This window comes from Vulpes lagopus, chromosome 1 (genome assembly GCF_018345385.1).
Source record: "Vulpes lagopus strain Blue_001 chromosome 1, ASM1834538v1, whole genome shotgun sequence".
Taxonomy (NCBI): Eukaryota; Metazoa; Chordata; class Mammalia; order Carnivora; family Canidae; genus Vulpes; species Vulpes lagopus.
This window is the reverse complement of record NC_054824.1, coordinates 106,423,560-106,445,602: the sequence shown is the minus strand read 5'-3', so window position 1 is coordinate 106,445,602 and position 22,043 is coordinate 106,423,560. Positions and strand designations below refer to the sequence as shown.

General features: G+C 38.9%; 1 protein-coding gene across 4 annotated transcripts in view; it reads left to right on the top strand.

Annotated features, from left to right (window-relative positions):
* The window catches only part of DYM (dymeclin), a 348,746-nt gene that overhangs the window by 203,348 nt on the left and 123,355 nt on the right, over nt 1-22,043 (top strand). The window contains exon 14 of one of the 4 annotated variants that reach the window (XM_041746593.1): nt 7,919-8,083. The exons of the other annotated variants lie outside the window; for them this stretch is intronic. Coding sequence (XP_041602527.1) covers nt 7,919-8,083 — 165 coding nt within the window. The remainder of the gene's footprint in view (nt 1-7,918; nt 8,084-22,043) is intronic. 4 annotated transcript variants of the gene reach the window in all.

Sequence of the window (22,043 nt, the reverse complement as noted above, 5' to 3'; positions counted from 1 at the left end):
ATCTTTTTAAAGCATCACACTTTTTGCTTGTGGTTTTGGGGATCTTTTTCAGATTTAAGTGTTGTTCTAGGAGAGAACATTTTCATACTTTGGTGAAGCATAACCATATCAAATAACATTTCAGTACTATACATTGCATAATCTTGGACATTTTCATATAAGAAGGCACTGCAGAGATTTCATTTTTTATGAAAATGCAACTCTTAAGTAACAGTGACTATTTTTTATGGGATAGCTCCAGACCACATTTGCTTACTTCCCACGCTCTAGTTTTTCTGATGTCCTAAGCTTTAAGTATAGAGGTCAGAATGACATTTTAGTGCTCTAGATTTGAATGTCATAATCTTAAAATGGATATTATTCAATATATCAAAAAGACTAGTTCTGTTTTCTTTCTTATATTAAAAAGTAAATGACTTTTTATGTTTTAATACTGTATTCATTTTTAAAACTCTTTTATCTTTGGGGCACGTGGGTGGCTTAGTCAGCTAAGCATGCCTTCAGCTCAGGTCATGATTCCATAGTCCCAGAATCTCCCTACTCAGTGGAGAGCCTGCTTCTCCCTCTCCTTCTGCCCTTGCCCCAGGTCGTGCTTTCTCACTCACTCTCTCAAATAAATAAAATCTTTAAAAAAAAAAAAAAAAAAAGCCACCTTTTATCTTGAAATTGCAGATTTCAAAAAAACTAGTTTCCTCATTCACCTTTGACTTAGAGTCCTGAAATGGTAAAAATTTATCCCATTTGTATTGTCTCTCTTTTTTTTTAAAACGTTTGAGAATTTATAGACATGATATACCTTTACTTTTATCACCAAATACTTCAGTGTCTGTTTCTTAAAAATATTTATCAAAACCAGGAAATTAATATTGTCTAATCTATAGACACTCAAATTTTGTTATTTACCTCACTAATTTCCTTTCTAGAGAAAAAAAAGATGCCTTATAACCCTCCTGGGATCTAATCCCAGAATCACATTATATTTAGTTGCCCTCTTTTATTTCTTTAAGTGTGGAACAGCTCCCCTTGCCTTTCTTTGTCTTTCAAAATTTGAAGAATATGGAAACTTTTTTTTTTTTGGAAAATGCTCTTCAATTTAGATTCTTATGATTCCTCAGGATTAGATTTAAGCTCTTTTGTGATCCTATCAGAAGATATATGATGTCTCTTTACTGATAATATTAACTGTGATCGCTTGCTTAAAAATGTGAATCACCATCACCTTAACACAGTCCTTTCCAGGACTCAATAAAAATATCTAGTTATAAACCCACTTAAGAAAATTTCTTTAACTCTATTTTAGACATTATGAGATTCTTGAGACTTTTGTTTGGGAGAAATGGGAGGTACAGACTTGCGGAGCTTCTAGAGGAGGCAGGTCCTGAGCTTGGATGTTGGTTTATCGAGTTACGAACCTCAGGCCCTGAGTATGACTCAATTGTTGGTAGATTCCACTGAGTGGAATTCTTCCGTGACTGATAGGATGGTCAGTGTGCCACTTACTGTGTTTATTCTGCAGTTTTATTATTTGTTAAATAAGGATTGTGATGCTTTTTAATTATCACAGTGGTTATATGGGGACAGAAAAATAAAGAGGTCAGAAATGTGAGAGTGTTTCTTTTTTCTGATTCCTCCTTCATATATTGATGAAAAACAGATCAAAAAGCTGTTGCCTGGTGTTTCTGTATGGCCTCGTGGCTGACACACAGATCTCTAGTGCATTTTTCTAGATCTGCCCTTGACCTATTCCTATTCAGTACTTCTATTAATAACTTTTTAGGAGAAATCATGAATGGTATTCCCAGTTTTATAGATGACAAAGTCAGAATCTATATTCAAAATGAGCTTCACATTTTAAAATGAAGTCAAACTCTGCAAGATGACATTTCCTTACTTCAATTCCTAAAGATGAGTTGCAAAATAAAGGATTGATAAGATTGTTCTGTAATGCATTGCACTTGGTCACCAGTTTAACATGAGCAATTGATAAAAACTTAATGTGATCCTGTGTTTATCAAAAAGGATTATACTGTTCAATTCATGGAAGATAATAGTAATATTACCACTGTGTTTTAAGAGTATTTAAAAATGAGAGTGTATCTAGAAAAAGATAACCAGGATGTTGATCTTTTTGTCAGAGCAAGATTTTAATCAGATACCATATAACTAAGAATGATTGGAAGAGATTCTTTTGTTGGGTATAGCTATGAAATACTGAAATAAATGCAACATCCTATTTTTCAATCCATTTTCATATCTGTGCCTTTCTTTTGAATCATTTATGTTTTTAAGATAATTTCATAATTAAAATCTTGTTCAGCAACCAATAAACACTATTTATCCAGTGGATGCTCATAGTTAATAATGACAGCTTAATGTAATTAAAAGCCAGTTTTCTGCGCCTTGATTTATATTTAAGGAATACAGATTAATTGAGCGGAAGTTAAAGTAAAGTGTCAAAGTCTAGGGTTAGTTTTTAGTTCATTTTTTTCAATTATTAAAATTGCTATGAAAATATTAAGATAGGCTTCATGATAGAATTGTGATTAAAAGATAATTATTAAAAGCTAGCTGTATTTTTTTGTTTGTTCATTTCTTGGTTTTTTGTTGTTGGTTATTTTTGTTTTGTTTGTTTTGTAAGTTAAAAGTGGTGGAACCAAAGAGTTTTTCTCATAATGAGGTTATATCTCTCATATGTCTGCTAATCACCAGGGCTATTTCCATTCAGTCTCTATTAAATAATAATAATATTTCAAGATTATTAAGAGGAAGGAACTTTTCTAAATTGAACAGGAGCTCCTTTTCTAAGAATGTGTTAACTGTTTCAGTCACACAATTTGAAAGTTTAAGATTTATATTTGCTTAGCATATATGGAAGTCATCTTAAAGGTATATCGTCACATGGCCTTCCTGAAACACCTTGTGACAGCATTCTTAGATTTTTCTCCTGACTTCTCCAGCTACGAGTGAGTATTCTCTACCAGCACCCCTCCCTGTGACTTGTGAATCCTGGAATTTCTTGGTCCAGGCCCTGTCTTTTCCCTCTGACATTAGGTAATCTCATATATGTTCTTGGAGCTTTGACCTCCATCTGTGTCTGTCTATATCCATCTCTGTCTCTGAGTTAGTCCACACCTCTCTTGGCATCAAGCTTGTATGTGTACCAGCATTTGCTGACATCTCACAGCTGCAGTATCTGAAACTGAGCACGTCCAAAACTAAACTCATGATCTTCTCCATAAAACCTAGCCCTCCTCTGGTTTCTCCTATCTCAGAAAGTGTACTTTCATACAATTCCTAATACTGGAAATCAGGGAAGGATTCTTGGTATCTTCCTCCACTGACACCATCTCCATTCCAGTTAATTAGCAAGTCCCATTGTTTGATTGTTTGTTTTTTTAAGTATTTATTTATTTGAGATACACAGAAAGAGAGAACACGAGTGGGGGGAGAGGGGCAGAGGGAGAGGAAGCAGGAGAAGCAGACTTCCTCTGAGCCAGAAAGCCAGACATGGGGATTGATCCCAGGACCCTAGGATCATGACCTGAGCTGAAGGCAGACATTTAATCGACTGAGCCATTCAGGTGCCCCAGTCCCATTGGTTTTACCTCTAAAATAGTTTTGTATCTGCTGTCTCCTGCTCTAAGCCATCATCAGCAATACTTGCATGATCTATTGCAGTGGCTGCTTACTGGTCTTTGCTTTTCCACCCTTGGTGCTTCTGGTTGTATCTTCCAACTTTTGCCCCTCTCCAATTTTATCTTCATATTGCAGAAATGCATCTTTAAAAAAGTAAACCATATCTAGTTGCACTCAGAACCATCTTAGCTTTTCATAATGGGATAAAGCTTATAACTTGCAAGGCACTGCATGAGCCTATGTGACCTTTTACCATTTTTCCGATATACAGCAGCCATACTGAACTTCTTTTGGATCCTTGAACTTGTGTAAATCTCTGCTTTAGCATATTCCCTCCGAAATAATTACTCCTTTCAATTTTAAAAAATTATTCAGTCATTAATTTATGTCTTATACGTGAAAATGGTGGAAAGCTCATACTGTACAAAAGGCACAGTGAAAAAGTGATTGTGTCTTCTATTTCTATTTTCCATTTTTATGTGGTCAAATTTGTGACTCATTTTTTGTAAAGATTTTATTTATTCATGAGAGACACAGGTTAGGGGGGCAAAGACACAGGCAGAGAGAGAAGCAGGCTCCCTGCGAGGAGCCCGATGCAGGACTCGATCCTGGGACCCTAGGATCACGCCCTGAGCTGAAGGCATGCACCAAACCTCTGAGCCACCCAGGCAATCCATTTTTTAATGGCTCTCAGGTATATGGTTTATTTTTTAACTTTTGTAGTTTTATTTTTACCTTCCAATCTTTGATCAACCTGGCATTTCTTTTGATTTAAGAGGTGAACAGTCAGCTGTGTTTTTTCCTAGTTATCTGCTAAGTTATCCCAATATCATTTATTGATTAATTCATCTGATCTTCTGTTTTATTTTATTTTTTTGATCTTCTGTTTTAAATGCCACCTTTATCTTCTCTTCTTTCACTCTCTTCTTGTGTTCTTGTACTTGTGTGCCATACTGTTTCTGGTAATGTCACTCTACAGTATTTTTAATATTTAATACAGTATTTTTTAATATTTTTTAATGGTGGTAGAGCTAGTCGCATAGTTTTTCAGAGTTTTCTGGCTTTTCTTAAATGTTTAACTTTCTATATAGACTTCAGAATTAACATGTCTAGTTTCTTTTTTTTTTTTTTAACAAATCCTTTGATATTTTTGAGAATATGAATTTTTAGACTAGCACCTAAATATTTAGTGACTTTATAATTCTCGAGTATCCCATATGAAATTATTTGTTTTTCTATTTTATCAATTCTTTTAAATCTTTTGTTACTATTTTAAAGATTTTTTTCATGGATATTTGTATGTTACTCTTAGATATTTCATCACATTTTGCTGTCATTGGAATAGAATCATTTTCTAATTTTTAAAAACTGATTGTTTTTTCAGGGCACACATGTGGCTCAGTTGGTTAAGTGTCCAACTCTTGGTTTCAGATCAGGTCACGATCTCAAGGTCATGAGATCGAGCCTTGAGTCAGGCTACATGCTGGGCATGGAGCCTGCTTAGGATTCTCTTTCCCTCCCTCTCCCTTAGACTTTGTACTGTCTTTCTCTTAAATTAAAAAAAAAAAATGTTCTTCAAAACAAACAAAAAGCAGAAACCAAAAGAGAACAAACTGATGGTTGCCAGAGGCGGGGGCAAGTGAGGGAGTGAAAATACAGGCTTTCAGTTATATAATGAATAAGTCACGGGGATGAAAGATATAACATAGGAAATATAGTCAGTGGTCTTGTAATAGTGTTGTATGGTGACATGCTAGCTACACTGTGAGCACAGCATAAGGCATACACTTGTGTTATACACCTGAAACTAGTGTAACATTGTGTATCACTGCACTTCAATTAAAAAAAACCTGATTGTTTTTTTTGAACAGAGAAAGGCTGTTAATTTATAACCCACTCTCCTTACAATATTCACATATTGTTTATAATAGATTTTTAGTTTATTCACAACTCCTCTCCCTCAGTCCATACTCTATGTAGCTAACTTCCATTCCTCCTTAAGATGTCAGCTTAGGGATCCCTGGGTGGCGCAGCGGTTTGGCGCCTTCCTTTGGCCCAGGGCGCGATCCTGGAGACCCGGGATCGAATCCCATGTCGGGCTCCCGGTGCATGGAGCCTGCTTCTCCTCCCTCTGCCTGTGTCTCTGCCTCTCTCTCTCTCTCTCTCTGTGACTATCATAAATAAAATTCTTTAAAAAAAAAAAAAAAGATGTCAGCTTAAAATTCACTTTGCAGGAGCCCTTTCTGAACTTCCAAATCTCAGAGCAAGAGCTCCATTTTACTCCTCTTAGGGCACCCTATACCTGTCCTTGCATAGTGCTCTCATTACAGTTAGAAATTATACTGTTTCAGGGGGATCTTGTTATTGCCTAATAAGTGCCTTTCCTTCTATCCTGTAAGCTCCTCAGGAGAGAGTTATGTGCATTTTCTTCCTCACACTGTCTTCAGAGTCCTGAACAGTTCCACTGTGCCACCTATAGTAGATACTGCTTGGTGATGAGTAGATGGGCTGCTTGATAGGTCGAATGGGTGATTGGATTGCCCAAGTTTTGGAAATTTGCCTGTTTCTGATCTTTTAATCTATTAGTTTTATTAGTTTATTCCCAAAATAAAACTTGGGACTTGGTATATTTTTGGCATGGATATCTAGGTAAGGTTCTCAAAGACTAGTAGTTTATGCATATCTGTTGATGGTGATGAGCTTACGGTTTTATTGATTCACCTTGTCAGATTGATTTGGCATTTCCCTCTTTCAAACTTGTTATTTTCAAGTGGTCTGAAAAGTGGCACAATGGAAATTACTCTGACGATAATAATTTAAGTATCACTTCAAAATTTTGGAATAATTTAACGTTCTTCTGTGTTGCAATTTGTGGGATTGAGGTTTGGAGAGATCAAATCCCCACTGTCCCAAAACTTCCAGTGGCTGCGCTGGATCCAGATTTTGAAGTTTTCTAACTCCTAATTCTGTGTTCCTCTACCGTGGTATATTCCATATTGCTGTACTATTATTGTCTTTCTTCCAGGAATGTATTTGTAGTATTGTAGAGAGAAAATTCTCTCACACTGCTTTGCTCTGCCAAGGCAGATTTCACATGGTTAACTAATGACACCATCATATTTTGAAACTTTTCCCCTGTCAATATATCTTCCCCGCTTTGAAATAGCCTTTTTAAGAGCAGTTCTAAGTTCATAGCAAAATGGAGCAGAAAGTACAGAGATTTGCCACATGTACCCTGTCTCCCCACACGCAGCATCCCCTGCTATGATTCTACACCAGAAGTGAGAGATTTATTGTAGTTGATGAACCTACCTTGACATATTGTTATCACTCAGAGACCATAGTTTATATTGGGGTGCACTCTTGGTGGGTTTGACGAATGTATAATGACATGTATCCACCATTATGGTATCATAAGGAATATTGCACTGCCCTAAAAGTCCTCTGTGCCCTGCCTATTCATTCCTCTCTCCCCATTAACCTCTGGCAGTCACTGATATTTTGACCTTCTGCGGGGTTTTGCCTTTTCTACAGTGTCATGAAGTTGGAATCATACAGTATGTAGACTTTTTAGATTGTCTTCTTTCACTGAGTAATACGCATATAAGATTCCTCAGTGTCTTTTCATGGTTTGATAGTTCATTCCTTTTTAGTACGGAATATAATATTCCATCTTCTGGATATGACATCTTGACTGCTTCCAAGTTTTGGCAATTTTGAAAACTGATATAAACATCCATGTGTAGGTGTTTATGTGGACAGAAATTTCCAGCTTATTTAAGTAAATACAACGGAGCATGATTGCTGGATCATATGGTAAGAATATGTTTAGTTTTATAAGAAAACTGAAACTGTCTTCCCAAATGGCCATGAGATTTGTACATTCCCACCAGCAGCACATGAGAGCTCCTGTCGCTCCACCTCCTCACCTGCTTTTGGTGTTGTCAGTGTTCTGGGTTTGGGCCATTCTAATGGGTTTCTAGTGGTATTTCATTGTTTAAATTTGCATTTCCTTAACAATATATGATGGGGAGCATCTTCCCATGTGCTTATTTGCCATCAGTATATCTTCTTTGATGAGGTATTTGTTTAGATCTTTTGCTCATTTTTAATTAGGTTGTTTGTTTTCCTTTTTATCTTTTTAATATTCTCTTTTAACAGTTGTTTTTTCTTGGACACCATCTACTGAAAATACACAGAGCTTTGAGGACAATTGAGAATGGTTTATGTTTTCAAAGGAAAACTCTCTTTCTGTTTTTCTCCTTTTACCTTTGTCTTTCAGTTATACCTGCCGCCACTTGCGGAGATATGTTTATGTGTTGGACAAACTGTATTTCCCCCACTCCCACTGTTCTACGCTTCAGCACTGCTTCTCGACCCTCAGTGACAATGGAGAGGAACTCTTGTCTTTAACTTGCTCTCACATTCTCAGATCATATGCTTCCAGGTTATTAACCTCTGCTGTCCACTTACTGCATGCCGCATGCTGTCTGTGACTGAGAATCGCATGTTTGAATGGAACACGGGTCGATGAAATGATCATAGACCAAATTTGTATTTGAAATGATGCTAATAATTCTTTAAAATAACGGCTGGGATTTGTTTCCTTACAAATGTCTCCTTAAGTACTTTATGTTTCATAGGAGAGAGAAAAGCTTTCAACCATATAGTTGTCGTGTAACCTTGACAGAACTTTTCTATAGTTTGCTCCATTTGGAAATCTTTTGATTTACTATATAATAGTTGGGAGTGCTCTGTCTGATTTGTGTATGAGCAGACCTGCCGTTGCTGTTGATTACAGATGAGTTCTGAGTTCTCTTTCTTGCTCTGCAAGCACATGCGAGAGCTGGCTGCGGCAGTTCACCCGTGTTTTCATAGAAGCACGTTCAGCTGAGCAGGTTTGATTTTATAGGAAGGTAGAATTTACCCATTGGGATTTTGTGTTTCTACTTATTTTATTTACATACAGAGTCACTAGAAAATCAGCAAGTAGGAATGTGTCATGGATGAGTGTAGATCAAACCGAGCCATTGTGGGAGTAGTAAGAAAGAAACAAGGTGTCGATGTCAAGTCTCAGAGAAAATTCACACCTGCTGTTTAGTGTGTGTCATGCCCCAGAATAGAGGGATAGTTTGACATTACTGCTTTGTACTTGCAGTTGGCATTTTAAACACACATTTTCTGTAGGTCGGAGATGACATCTATGCCAGCACTATATTGTTAGGTAGGTAGGATGTTTGAGGCCATGTGTTCACTCAGAATGACTTAGAAGAAGGGAAAAGCTCCCATGACCACCTTCTAGAAAATAGCAAACATTTTAAATTACAATAGATCTTTTCAGGTGAAGAAACATACAAAAGCTTTACAGTAAAAAAAAAAAAAAACAAAAAACAAAAAAAAAACAAAAGCTTTACAGTATATCTAGTGAAAACACTTTAATTAAGAGTAGAAGAAAGTGTGACATCTAAGTTGATGGCATTTATGGATTTGTAATGATGTTGAGCAGACTCTTATTGAGTCAGTAGAGATATTTCTAGAAAACCAAAAATCAGAGATAGAAAAGTAAGTGAAAATAAGAGAATAAAACTCTTAGGCATATAATAGGGAAGAATTTACTAAAATAAAACTATTTCCTTTCAACTGACTTAGGTAAAGTGAGTATCGGGTAAGTGATACACTTAGGAATTGGGGACAGAACATGCCTGGTTGCAATGAACAGAGAGAGCTGCCAATCATGTCGGACAGGCAGCGTAACTGCTCTTGCCCTTACTTACTAGTGTGCCTCCCTGATGAACGTTTCTCCAGAGAAACAGAACCAGTAGGATGTACACATGAGCATGTGTGTGTACATGGAAAATGGGAGATTGAGAATTATTTTAGGGAACTGGCTTTCGTGATTGTAGTGGCTGGCAAGTCTGAAATCCATTGGGGCAGGCTCAAAATGTGGGTCAGCGTTAATGCTGCAGTCTTAAATCTTAGATCCACAGTGCAGGGCAGGAGGCCAGAAACTCAGACAGGATTTTTGTGTAATAATTTTGAGAAAGAATTTCTTCTTTTACTTCAGAAAACCTCAGTCTCCACTCAGGGACTTCAGCTGATGTGATGAGATGCACCCACATACTAGAGAGTAATTTGCTTTTGTTAAAGTTGGCTGATTGTAAATATCAGTCACACCCATGGGTACGTGATCACAGCAGCGTCTAGATGGATGTCTGAGCACACGACGGGTACCGTAGCCTGGCCAGGTGGGCATGTCAGGCTGCCGTCACAGTGTACTTCTGTACATGTCCTACCAGATCTTGAGCCTCGTGTGGCAGGCGCTCCATCACAGCCCTCGTTGGGTGCCTGACAGCACCTCACGCCTGTGCGCCATTCACCTGTTAACACCAGTGGCAGCAATTGGGGCCATTTGCTGTTTGTGACAGAGGCCCAGCCCTACCAGTGCAGTGACAGACAGGAGGGAGGGTATGGGGCGCCTGGGGAGGTGCAGGGCAGTGGAGGGGAGGGACCTGGAAGACCAGGTCGAAGGCAGGGCCAAGGTAGAGACGAGGGGAAAGGCCGAAGCCCCGTGGCGGCTGGGATTCCCGAGCCCCCTCCGCCCAGTTCCTGGCAGGGCTGAGGCACACGGTTTCCACACTGCAGCGGCATTTCGTTCATGTTTTCGGTTTTGTCTTGGAGCGGTGTCTGGCCGCCCTGGTCCCTTCCCCTCCAAGGGGCACATTTAGGGCACAGAGCCCTCCTCTGGCCTGCCGAGCCCTCAGGATGCAACTAGAAGGAAATGGCGGTCCAGGTGGATGGGTTGAGCAAATGTTGCAAGGCTGGGAAGACCTGATGGCATTTTCGAAATGCTGTCCCCTTGCGGGCCTGGCTGTCTGCCCTCTGCCGCCTTCTCTCGCCTCATTCTGGGGCTGCGCGGTCAGATGTGATCCAGTCTCTGCAGTTGACAGTGTTTTCTTTCAGTGGAACGACGTTACACAGGAGGACAAACCTGCCCAACGCCCGAAGGGAGCAGTCTCAGGCTCCCATCAGAATCCCGAATAGCTTTGGGTTCCATGGTGGTTAGGGTGTAACGGAGTCTCTGGAGGGAAATATCAGGTCATCTCTAAAGAACTTTACCTTAGTCTGACATCAACTACTGCTGTAGACAGAGATCTCAGTCATTGTACCGTAGACTTCTTCCCAATATAAAGATTGTTTTGAGAGCATCACTGAGGATACTTCTGGGTGCTTCCCATCCCAGGAGGCAGTCCAGTTCTTGCTGTTTCCTTGTTGGATTGTTCTGTTGAGTCCACCTGCCAATAACTTTAAACCATTTTAAAATTTGTTTCCTAAAGATATGGTGTAATCTTGGATTATTTTGGAGTCGTGTAAATTGCATTTATAAGATAAAAAATAGTAGAAAATAGTGAGTTTCTATAAAGAAATACCCACCAAAAGTTATTAGAATGCTAATACCTTGGAATGTATCCTAGGGAAGTAACCAAAGGAAAGAATTATATTTAGGAACAAAATAAGGGATTGGGTCAAGTAAACTATATCCTCTTAACTCAATGTAATATTATGTAGCCATTAAAAATATTATAAAGAAAACTAAAAAGAAATGTGGAAAACATTTGATATAACATTAGTAAGAAAAGAGTATAAAATTATGAACTGCTATAAACAACTATTTAACATATGCATATGGACAAGAAATAGATGATATATACAAATAGTTGTGGAACATTAGTGAAACATCCATAACATTTAAAAGAATTTTAAATTTTTTAAGCATTTAAAAATGATGCAAATTTAAATTAAAAGTTTCTCTTTTGTTTTTTCTCTGCCTTCCTTCCATTGCCCCAAGTTAAGTGTATATCTCTGGCCTCCCCTTCCCCAAAATAATGTAATATCATTTTGTTAATTGGCAAAGAACTATAGTGGTTTATGGGAATAGATAGTTCCTTGATCTGTGATCACAGAAAGTTTCTCCCATAGCATATTCCAGAATTTTTATAGTTTTTTGGGAGAGGGGTGCTTTTCTTAACTGAATTGGTTTATTGTTCTAAGTAAGCACAACATTAAATCATGTCAAAACTGTAGCACTTTCAAATTTAGGAGTTTTTTCACCCATTTGGTATGTCTTTTATACGGTGGTTTAGAAAAAGGACATCTGGTGACATTTGATTGCTTTGAAAAAGGATTACATGTTAAGAGTAAATCTAGGACAATGTTCTAATGAGTTTCCTCAAAAGAGTTTTTGTTTTAGTTTTTTAAATTACTAGAATAGTCTTGTCATAGTGAATACCACTCATTAAATCTGTCATGAATAAATATTTGAAGCCATAGTAATAATTTTCCATGCACATGATACTGTCTTAATAATTCTGTTGTGGCTATGTGTTTTATTGATTTCTGTGCCCCTTCTGTGGCATGAAATGAAATGCATTATTCCATTTAAACCATTATGGTTTCCTTTCGAATTACATATTCACTACTTGATCCTGTCATCGAGCGTATTCTGTTTTCTGTAATGTGGTGTTCGGTCTTCAGACTTACTTCCTTAGTACTTAGTGCCACATAAGGCAAAACAGAACAGGTAAATTCGGGTCGGAAAAGTTGGGAAGAATAAACAATACGTAGTTAAATTTTTTTGAAGTCACTCTTTTAATGTATGTTTTCTGGATGGGGATTTGGGATTTTCTTTTCTCTGGAGTATAAAAATGAATCATGGCTGTGCACTCTGGACAGGACAGGAGGGGAGGACAAAGCTTGATGGACCAGCTACCATTTTTGCTTCATCTCAGAGCTGAGGTAGGTTGCTTTGCCCACCACCTTCTCTTGGCTTCTGTGACCCTGTGCTCCTGGCTTTCTTCTCGTGGATTTTTCATTTCTTTTTAGGCCTTTGTTATAAATATTAGAATTCCTTAAGGCCTGTTCCTAAGGCCCTCCTCTCTTTTCACTTAAACTCTTACCTCAGGCATTTCCATCTCCTTTTATGATTTTACATGTCATCCATGTGGCAGTATGTTCCAAATGGATAACTCCAGCTGAAGTTCTGAGCTCCACTCCAGCCTCACACTGTCAGCATTACCACTCATACCTCTCCCACCCCATCTGCCAGCCCAACTTTAACCTTTCTCCACAAACCTTTTCTTTATGTCTCTTCGGTCTCGGGAGGTGATGTCTCTGGCCATCACACTACTTACACCCGTCTCCTGAGAATCATCAGGATTTTCTTTCCCTCACTGCCTGCATCCATCCATTTTATGCATTTCAGCTCTCCAAAGTCTAAGTAGAATGTGTCCTCTTTCCTCTGTGCCCACTGCCAGCCATGCCAGCTCACAGCGTCCTTGCCTCATGTGTAGTGACGCAGACTCCCCCCCCCCCCCCCAGACCCCCCTAGCCAGCATCTGAAGAGAATCGAAACTAGAGTCCATCTCTTCCTTGCTCAGCTCCCCTCTCCCCTTGAGAGGGCACATTGTCGGGCCATACCAACTGCCTTTCTTTTCCAGGATTTCCTGACCCCTCTTCCATCTAGGGCTTTTTTACATGTTCTTTCCTGTTCATGTTTCTTTTCCTGTTCTGTATTTTCTACACTTGTTACTTCCTTACACAGGTTTTCCCTGATCCCTAAATCCATTGTGATGCTTGATATTGTTTCTTTTCACACACATATTCTTTCTTTTTCAGAGAAGATAGTAAGCTCTAGGAGGACAGAAAGTGTGTGTGTTTTTTTAAACCACACGTCACTAGCATTTAATGTTACATGCAGCTCCACGAAATGGCTACTTCTTCAGAGATTACCAGGCCAGAAGCAGTAAGGTGGCAATCCTGTTAAAATGCTACTACAGGGGCACCTGAGTGGCTCAGTTAGTTGAGTGTCCAACTCTTGTTTTTGGCTCCAGTCATGATGGGATCGGGCTCTGCATGGGGTGTGTGTGGAGCCTGCTTGGGATCCTCTCTCTCTGGCCCTACCCTCACCCTCTCCCTCTCAATAAGTCAGTAAGTAAATAAAGCAACTATATCTTCAAAAAAGCATTCAAGATACCGTCATTAGATAATGAAGTATTCTGGTTATAATTTCTGTAGTTATGTAGTAAAACTGTGTGGCATATGTGGGATTATATTGCTTTTTTCTTCTTCTTAAATTTTTTTAAACTATTTTTTTACTTGAGATAAAGAGAGAGAGCAGAGGGAGGATGAGAGGGAGAAGCAGACACCCTGCTGAGCAGGGAGCACGAGGTGGGGCTCAATCCCAGGACCCTGAGATCATGACCTGAGCTGAAGGCAGATATTTAACTGAGCTACCCAGGCACCCCTCTTTTTCTTAAATATTTTATCAACTTTCTACTTTTTGGATTTATATGGCAAACTGTGACCATCAAAGCAGTATCAGTATGCTTTGAAAGATGCCTTATAAAACGCAAAAATAATATTTTCTCTAGTGGCTCTAGCTAAGCAGAAGAAACTCAGAGGAAAAAGTAAAATTATTTTATATTAAATTTTGCCTCTTGTAATTTAAACACAATACTATAAAATAACTTGAAAATAGAGTAGTTTTAACAAGCTTTATCACCAGCCTGCACCCCTGCAACTTTCCTTTGGCATAGATAAATTATGGAGGCTAGTGGCTATAAGAGTAGTAACAGAATGAAGATTCAAAGATATGAATAAGAGAGTATATCACAGTATACATTAAAAATTCTACTTAATTCCTTTTTAATTCAAAATTATTTAGTAGAGAAGCAGACAAATTTGTTACACTATAGTAAGATTTATTGAAAACCAACAATTGTATTAAAACTTCACTCAAATACTGCACTAGCCTGCTGTGCTCCTCTGCCCTGAACTATCACCCAGTTGTACAGTTATCCAGAGGGAAGAAATTTAGATTAAATCAATAATTAAAACATAACAGAAGATACTTATTCTGGGAGAAGGATGTTATGAGAATTTGGGCATATGGAAACAAACTTAGAAATGATAGAATCTTAGGGAAAAGCAATATGAAATTCATATTTGATCCAAGAAAATGGTATTTTTTTTTCCCCTGCCACACGCTCTCAGGTATAGAGTGTTGATAAAGCAAACACTGAAATCATAGCGATGTACCTGTGGGCATATAGGTACAACCAGAGTTCCTGAAGATCAACAGGGTAGATAACAAATTAAAATTTCTAGTGCAGGTTAGACTGTGTCTGGAGGACTCCGAGAAGGTACAGAATTTCCCCAGTTGGATGCTGTTCCCCTGGGGCTCCCATTTGCAGGGAATTCCATGTGCGTATTCAGACATGCAGACTTGCATAACTTCTTATTATAGAAATATTCTTGGTCACTAAATGTCCAACAGACTTGAACTTACAGGGTTTCCCATATATGGAAGAAAAGCGATTCCACCCACTTTCCATGCCTTGGCACATCATGATGCCAGCCCTTACATTGATTTGACTTCCAGAATTTAAATAGGCAGTGATGTAAATCAGAAGTTAATGTTTGTGAAAGTAATGTACTGGCACTAAGTAACTCAGTCGTCATGCTTGGGATGAGGAAGGTAAATTCTTTTCAGTGTGGCCACAGAGTGGGAGTGGCATTTATTCTAATCCCATCCCTCTAAGTTAGATTAACAACAAAATGATTTATTTCTTCTATCTTACAAAAGATGAGGAAGCAGAGGAGACGATAGAGAAATTAAATGGTTTGGCAGAGACCACACAACAAAGCAGAAGTAGAATCCAAGTCTCTAAGAATCTCTGCTCTGATCAGAGTTTCGTTTTTACTGGATGTCACAGCATGAGAAACAGAGGAACACATCTCCCCATACATGTGTGGAATGAATTACTCTCAATAGATAGTTTCTTCTATTTTTCAAAAAGCTCAATTCATTCCTGTTACATTTTTTTGTCTCCACCCTACAGATTTGAGCTGGAATGGGAACTGAAGAGTTCCTAATTTTCTTAGGCATTTTTCCACGTGCGTTCTTACATTGATCTAAACTGGAATCAGATGTGTTCCAACAGGCCACTCATTTTGTACAATTCTGTGAACTAGCTGTCTGTAAGAGGCAGTTCATTAAAAATTAATTTTTAAATGAACTTGAGATGTGCAGTATAGATTTTCCAAAGGCTGTATCTTGGATCATGCATACAAAATATTTTCTTTGCCCAGTAGTGCTAAAAGCAGCTAATATTTATTGAGCTCTTGATCAGTAACAGATATGGTTCTAATTATTAACTATTTTTATTTTAATCCTCTAGGCAGCTCTCTGAGATAGTGAATATTATTATCCCCATTTCACACATGAGGGAAGTGATGTACAGGATATCTTAATACCTTGCTGGTAGATGGTAAAGCCAGTATTGAAACCCAAGTATTCTGGCTCTAAAAGTCTCACTTTTAACCTTTTTCTGCCTCCCATCAAGCCTTGTAACAACGGTATGATTTTATTAAGTAACTTTATTTTTGAAATTATTTTGACCTATCCTAGAGCCCACTACAAATCTGATATTACTTGATGATTAGGTATTTTCAACTAATTTTGTTAAGGTCTGCAACTTTTATTCTCTACACACCCACAATTTCACTTGGAGATAGTTTATAAAACTGATGAAAACTTAAAATTGGAGTGTAGACTATAGACAGAAATTCAAAATTGTATTTCTCCTCTAAATTCTGTGTATGGACCATTCAGTGTGGCTGCTGCCGTCTAAACATGTTGTCTCCTGGTTTTCAAAGCTCCTAATCCTTATAAAAATCCTTACATAGACATATCGAATGTCTAAGTTTGGTGTTAATTTTTGACATAGGTTTGATTTTTTTTTTTCCTTCTTGAAGTAATAGATACAAGCTGTTCTCAAAAGATTTTTAACCAGATTTTCCTAACCAAACATTTCTAGGCAGATTTTCAAGGTAGCCCAAAGGATAAATTGCACATTTTACTTGCCACTGGGAAAAGAAAAGAGCAATTTGCAACTGGATAGGATTTCTAATAGTGACTAAAAGTCTGAAGGCTTCCTTGCCATTCCTCTGTCTAATGACTACCACTTGTGCCACTCTTCCGATATTAAAAAATAATAATAAGCAGAAGCTTTCCTGGAGATTTAGAAGTATAGTTAACAGTCCACATATGTCTATAGGTGTGTTAATGCAGATAAGGTTTACATAGGGTTTTTAAATGTTTGTATTTGTTGTATCTCATGTTGACACTAGGAATTTCTTATGTGCATTCATTTTAAAGTAGCACATAGTATAAGCCAGTAGGAAATTCAAGTTCCTGTTACTCCTGACAGTAGAAGTTTTGAGGATTTACTGTACAGCCTCCACATCCTCACCTCCAGAGCTTGTGGCAGCACTGGGAATCTGGCCGAGAGAGCAATTTGTGTCTTGTTCAGGTAGGCCCACCTTTTAGGATTTATGTCCTATCCCTTAGCCCTAAACTTACAAAATCACATTTAAAGGTAGCAATGGAACTATGTACGATGATATTTTAGTATCTTTTCCATAAAATGTTACAAAGTAAAAGACATGCCAATAAGTCAGTCTAGAACCAGTGAATACATAGCTGTAGGTATATTTATTGCTACATATTCAGTAAGAAAAGCACATCTGGAATATTTTTTATAGGTTAGCTTGTTGTACAGTAGTCTCTGGAGAACCTTTTACTGTCCTTAAACGGTCAGGTTGGAGAGCCTTATTGCAGATTAAATACTGGTCAATAAAACACAATGGGCGATCACCTGTGGGTTTTTTTTCCTTCTTGCTATTTTCTCTTGTATAACAACATGTTACTATAGCAGGCAAAATATTGAGGCAATGTGTTGTGGGAGTCTAGTTTAAAAGAAAGAGAGGAGACTTTCATCAGGTTTTTTTTTTTTTTTTTTTTTTTAATATGCCTTTTGAAGTATCAGTCACTGTCTTTGAATTTCTATGCCCAGGCACTACGCTTACAGATGCAAGAGGGATCCAGGCTACAAAACTTTGCATGACACTTGATGTGACTGTTGCAAAAGTCTGTGGCATTTCCTGTTACCATGGTTTAGAGACATTTTATTTCACTCTCGGTCTGGTTTTCTAGTCCCTCCCTTCCTCTTGTGGATATAATGATGACAATAGCAACCTATTTCTATATCGAATGTGTGTATAATAAGAACCTGTGGTTCCACTGAAGGATGATCCACATGAGCTAGAATCATGATAGAAAGAAAATAAGAGACGTTGATTACAGATTTGTAAATGCAACTCCTTTATGCCCACAATTCTTGGGTTGTTTGTTCTTATTCTCCTGTTGCTCTGTTTGCCTACATTCTTGTTATTTGGTTAATTCCTGGGCTTAACTTCTTGTTTGGCGGATAGTACATATAGATTGCTTGTCTTTTAAACTACATTGGGGGCTAAATACTGTGAAAGTATATGCGTGTTGCTTCTTGGGCACACTACATGCCATTTAGAAGTTTGACTAGAAGCATAAATGTGAAGGTCTTTTGCCCTGGAGAAGGCACACAACTGTACCCATATTCTTTTTTTTTTTTTTTAAGTTTTTATTCATTTAAGTAATCTCTACACCCAGTGCGGTCTCGAACTCATGACCCCAAGATCAAGGGTCACATGCTCTTCCAACCGAGCCAACCAGGTGCCCCTGTACCCATAGTCTTGAGGGGAATTTCTCACTTACAAACAGCCACATCTTAAAGACTCCCTTGTTTCTTTCACTATCTGTCTTTGTACCACAAAGTACCCACTGACAAAGAAGACGTATTATCCTTAATATGCCTTAAGAATGCTTATTTTCCGGGGGCACCTGGGTGGCTCAGTGGTTGAGTGTCTGCCTTTGGCTCAGGTCAGGATCCCGGGGTCCTGGGATTGAGTTCTGCATTGGGCTCCCCACAGGCAGCCTGCTGCTCCCTATGCCTGTGTCTCTGCCTCTCTCTGTGTGTCTCTCATGGATAAATAAATAAAATCTTAAAAAAAAAAAAAAAAGGAATACTCATCTTCTGTGTACGTCTCTGGGTTTTGTTGAAGAAGGTGATGCAGACTTACTCAGGAGGACCGCTACAGTGGGGTTTTGCAGTAGGGAAGAGAGATCAGGCTCTCAACTCTGAACACAACAAAGGAAAGTGGGCTTATAGCCAAGGAGCAGATTTGGGGGAGGTGAGTGTTGGCAGATGGAAAATTACTAAGAAAGTAGGGTGATTCTTCACAAAACTGATGTAGCAGGATTCACACTGAAGGAAGGCTAGGGTGATCAGATATTAGTTGGGGGATACTAGGGGATGAAATTTGATCAGATACTAAGGGTAGGGGGACTCTGGCCAAATCAGCTTGACAGGATTCTTATGAACAATGGGCTCCTAGAGGACATGTCCAAGGATGGAACCTGTTCATACCCAGGAACCCGACTAAAGTGTGGGTAAGGGAAGGGTCTTTTTTTAGATTGTGTCCTAGACCAGTGAGTATGGTCTTCCTTTCAACAATCAAATAAGCACATCTGACTATCTCTGGATGCTCTGAAGTCAGTAGTTGGATTTATCATTTTTAGTTAAGATCTCTCTAGAATACAAATTCTTTTCAGTTAGTGGCTATAGGTATACCTGAAAGCCCTACTTTGATATTGTAAGTTGGTCAGGAGTCACATTGTTTTTGATGTGAGTGAAGATGGCGAAAACCTCCTAATAATATAATAGCAAAAACATTTCAAGTTTGAGTCTCCAAGAGGTTCATCTGACAGATTTGATCCATAAATAGGACAGGTGGGTGTATGGGTGATCTTGGGTAGGCTTCTCTCACTAAAGTGACTTTTAAAAAGTGATTTGAGGATAGATCTTTGGTAGATTAGTAGGTTGTTCCAAGTGTGGGGAGTGGCATGAAAGAAAATAGAGGCAAGAGTAGGCGAAGGAGACAAAGGGGGTTCACTTAGGAGGAAGGAGCAGGGACAGGACTGGGTGTGGGAGGAGAGGAGACCGAACATTCAGGTGTAACTACAGTCAAGCCATCTGGAGACAGTTGTGCTCTGATCGTTGAGAGAGCCCCGCTGATGAGGAGAGGTATGGGGAACTGGCATCCCCAGAAGAAAATGATGGTGGACCAACATGTTTCTGTACTGGATACAAAAGTGAATAGGCAAAGCAAAAAATGAAGTGATTATCAAATGAGGGACCATGCAATTTATTCTTCAAACCAAGACACTTTAGGAGAATAAAAGGGAACTCTTTCCTTAGGTCTTTGCTTAAATATCACTCTTTGAAAGTGATACATCATACTATTCCTTAAAAAAAAAAAATGTAGGGGTGCCAGGGTAGCTCAGTTGGTGAAGCATCTGCCTTCAGCTGAAGTCATGGGTCCCAGGGTCCTGGGATCAAGACCCACTTTGTGGGGGGGGGGGGGGGGGGAGCCCCTGCTCAGCGGGGAGTCTACTTCATTTGCCTCTCTCTGTCTCTCTCTGTCTCTCTCTCTCTCTCTCTCTCTCTGTCTCTGTCAAATAAAATCTTTAAAAAGGAAAAAGAAAAAGGGGCGCCTGGGTGGCTCAGCAGTTGAGCATCTGCTTTTGGCTCAGGTCATGATCCTGGGATCAAGTCGCACATCAGGTTCCCTGCATGGAGCCTGCTTCTCCCTCTGCCTGTGTCTCTGCCTCTCTCTATGTCTCTCATGAATAAATAAATAAAATCTTTAAAAGAAAGAGAGAGAGAAACTGTAAATAATTAAGTATCAGATCCTGGCCAAGATTAGAAGACTTGTCACTGAGGTTGATTTCCAAGATGTTGACGTTTTCATGGTTATGTGGTGGCATGGTGCTTCGGTTTTGGGCCAGGCCGCCTAGGCTTCAGCTCATCCTGCCACTAAGTAGCTGGCAGTCTTTACCATATAAGTTGGAGATAGTAGGGAAACCCGTCCCTCGGGGTAAGACTAGGTTGAAATGAGATAATGTGCACAGGGCACTTAGCTGATGCTAATGCCACATCCTAAGCGCCCATGCTCTGCTGATACTATTACCCATGCTTCCCACAACAACTACTACCTCTATGTTTTGGTAGTTAGCCTGTTTTCCGTTTAGATTAATTTAAAGCAATAAGAACTTTAAGCTTGCTGGTGTTGCTGGTAGCTTTGTGCCTTTTATTTGTAATGCTAGTTCAGTAATGAAAGAAAAATAAGTTTAGAAAACTATTTTTCATTCCGGCTTTAATGTAGTACAGCTCACATTCTCACTGTTAGCTATGCCAGTTCTCGCTTTTCGAAAGTAAATGGATTTTTCAGTCCTCTTATTGAATTATTGAACATAGTAATTCTCATTTTGTATTCAAGTAAATCTTAAAGATGTTTTCAGCAGCATCATGTTTTCAGATCCAGTTTCTGTTCTGCAGGGGATTGATGGCTAAAGAGTAGTCATTTACTTTTCTGCTTTAAGTAAGGAAGATGAAACTTACTTTTGCTAGGGGCGGGATGGGATGATCTTGGCAAATAAAAATACTGATGGAGTTTAGATTTTTTTTTAAGCTTCAGAAGATCATTTAAAGAGATCTATGAGATGTTTACCAATAATTCAACTTGAATGTGCCCTTCTTCAGTGCACTTACATTTATTTTTCCTTTTTCCTAGAATATTCTTTCCTCCGATAGCTGCATATCTCACACCTCCACTTTCTTTAGATCTGTGCTTAAATATCACCTCCTCAGTAAAGCCCTCTCTGGCTACACTATTCCAAAACCAGGGCCCCTGTCCACACTCCATGTTTCTTCAGCTTTTTTGTCATAAAGGACAATCATTTTAGAAGCATTATGATGGTTCTTCCCACCTCCAAGATGTATAGTGTTGGAGTAACTAGAACTCTGTGATGGAATAAAAATGTGAGCTTCTCTAATACCTCAGTAACCCAGTCCTTAGGGAGTTGAGCTTCCTTTTAGTGTTGAATTATGTGTAAACAGGGTGATAAAAAAAAAAAAAAAAAAAAAAAAACAGGGTGATAGCCAATCTGATCTTGGTTTGGAGTGAGTGGTGCTGGCAGTGGCTAAGGACGAACTGTTTCAAGTATAGCCGCCTGGAGAAAAGGCAGAAATACATATTTTTTCAGCTGACGAGTTTGTACTACTGGCCCTGGAGACCCAAGAACCCTACTTGCCTTCTGGTTGGGCAAGAGGAATAGCCTCATCTTAACCACCTCTCTGTATATATGAGCTCAGCCTGCTATAGAAAAATATGAGGCTGGGGGGCTTCAACACCACACATTTATTTTCTCATGGTTCCGGAGGCTGGAAGTCCAAGATCAAGGTAGTAGCAGGATTGGTGTCTGGTGAGGGCTCTCCCTTGGGGTTGCAGGTGGCTGCCTCTTGCTGTATGCTCAAGGGATCCGTTCTTGGTATGTGCAAGGTCAGAGGGAGAGGGTCAGAGAGGTCACTCAGGAGTGTCCTCAGGACAGTAATCCTGTTGGATCAGGGCCC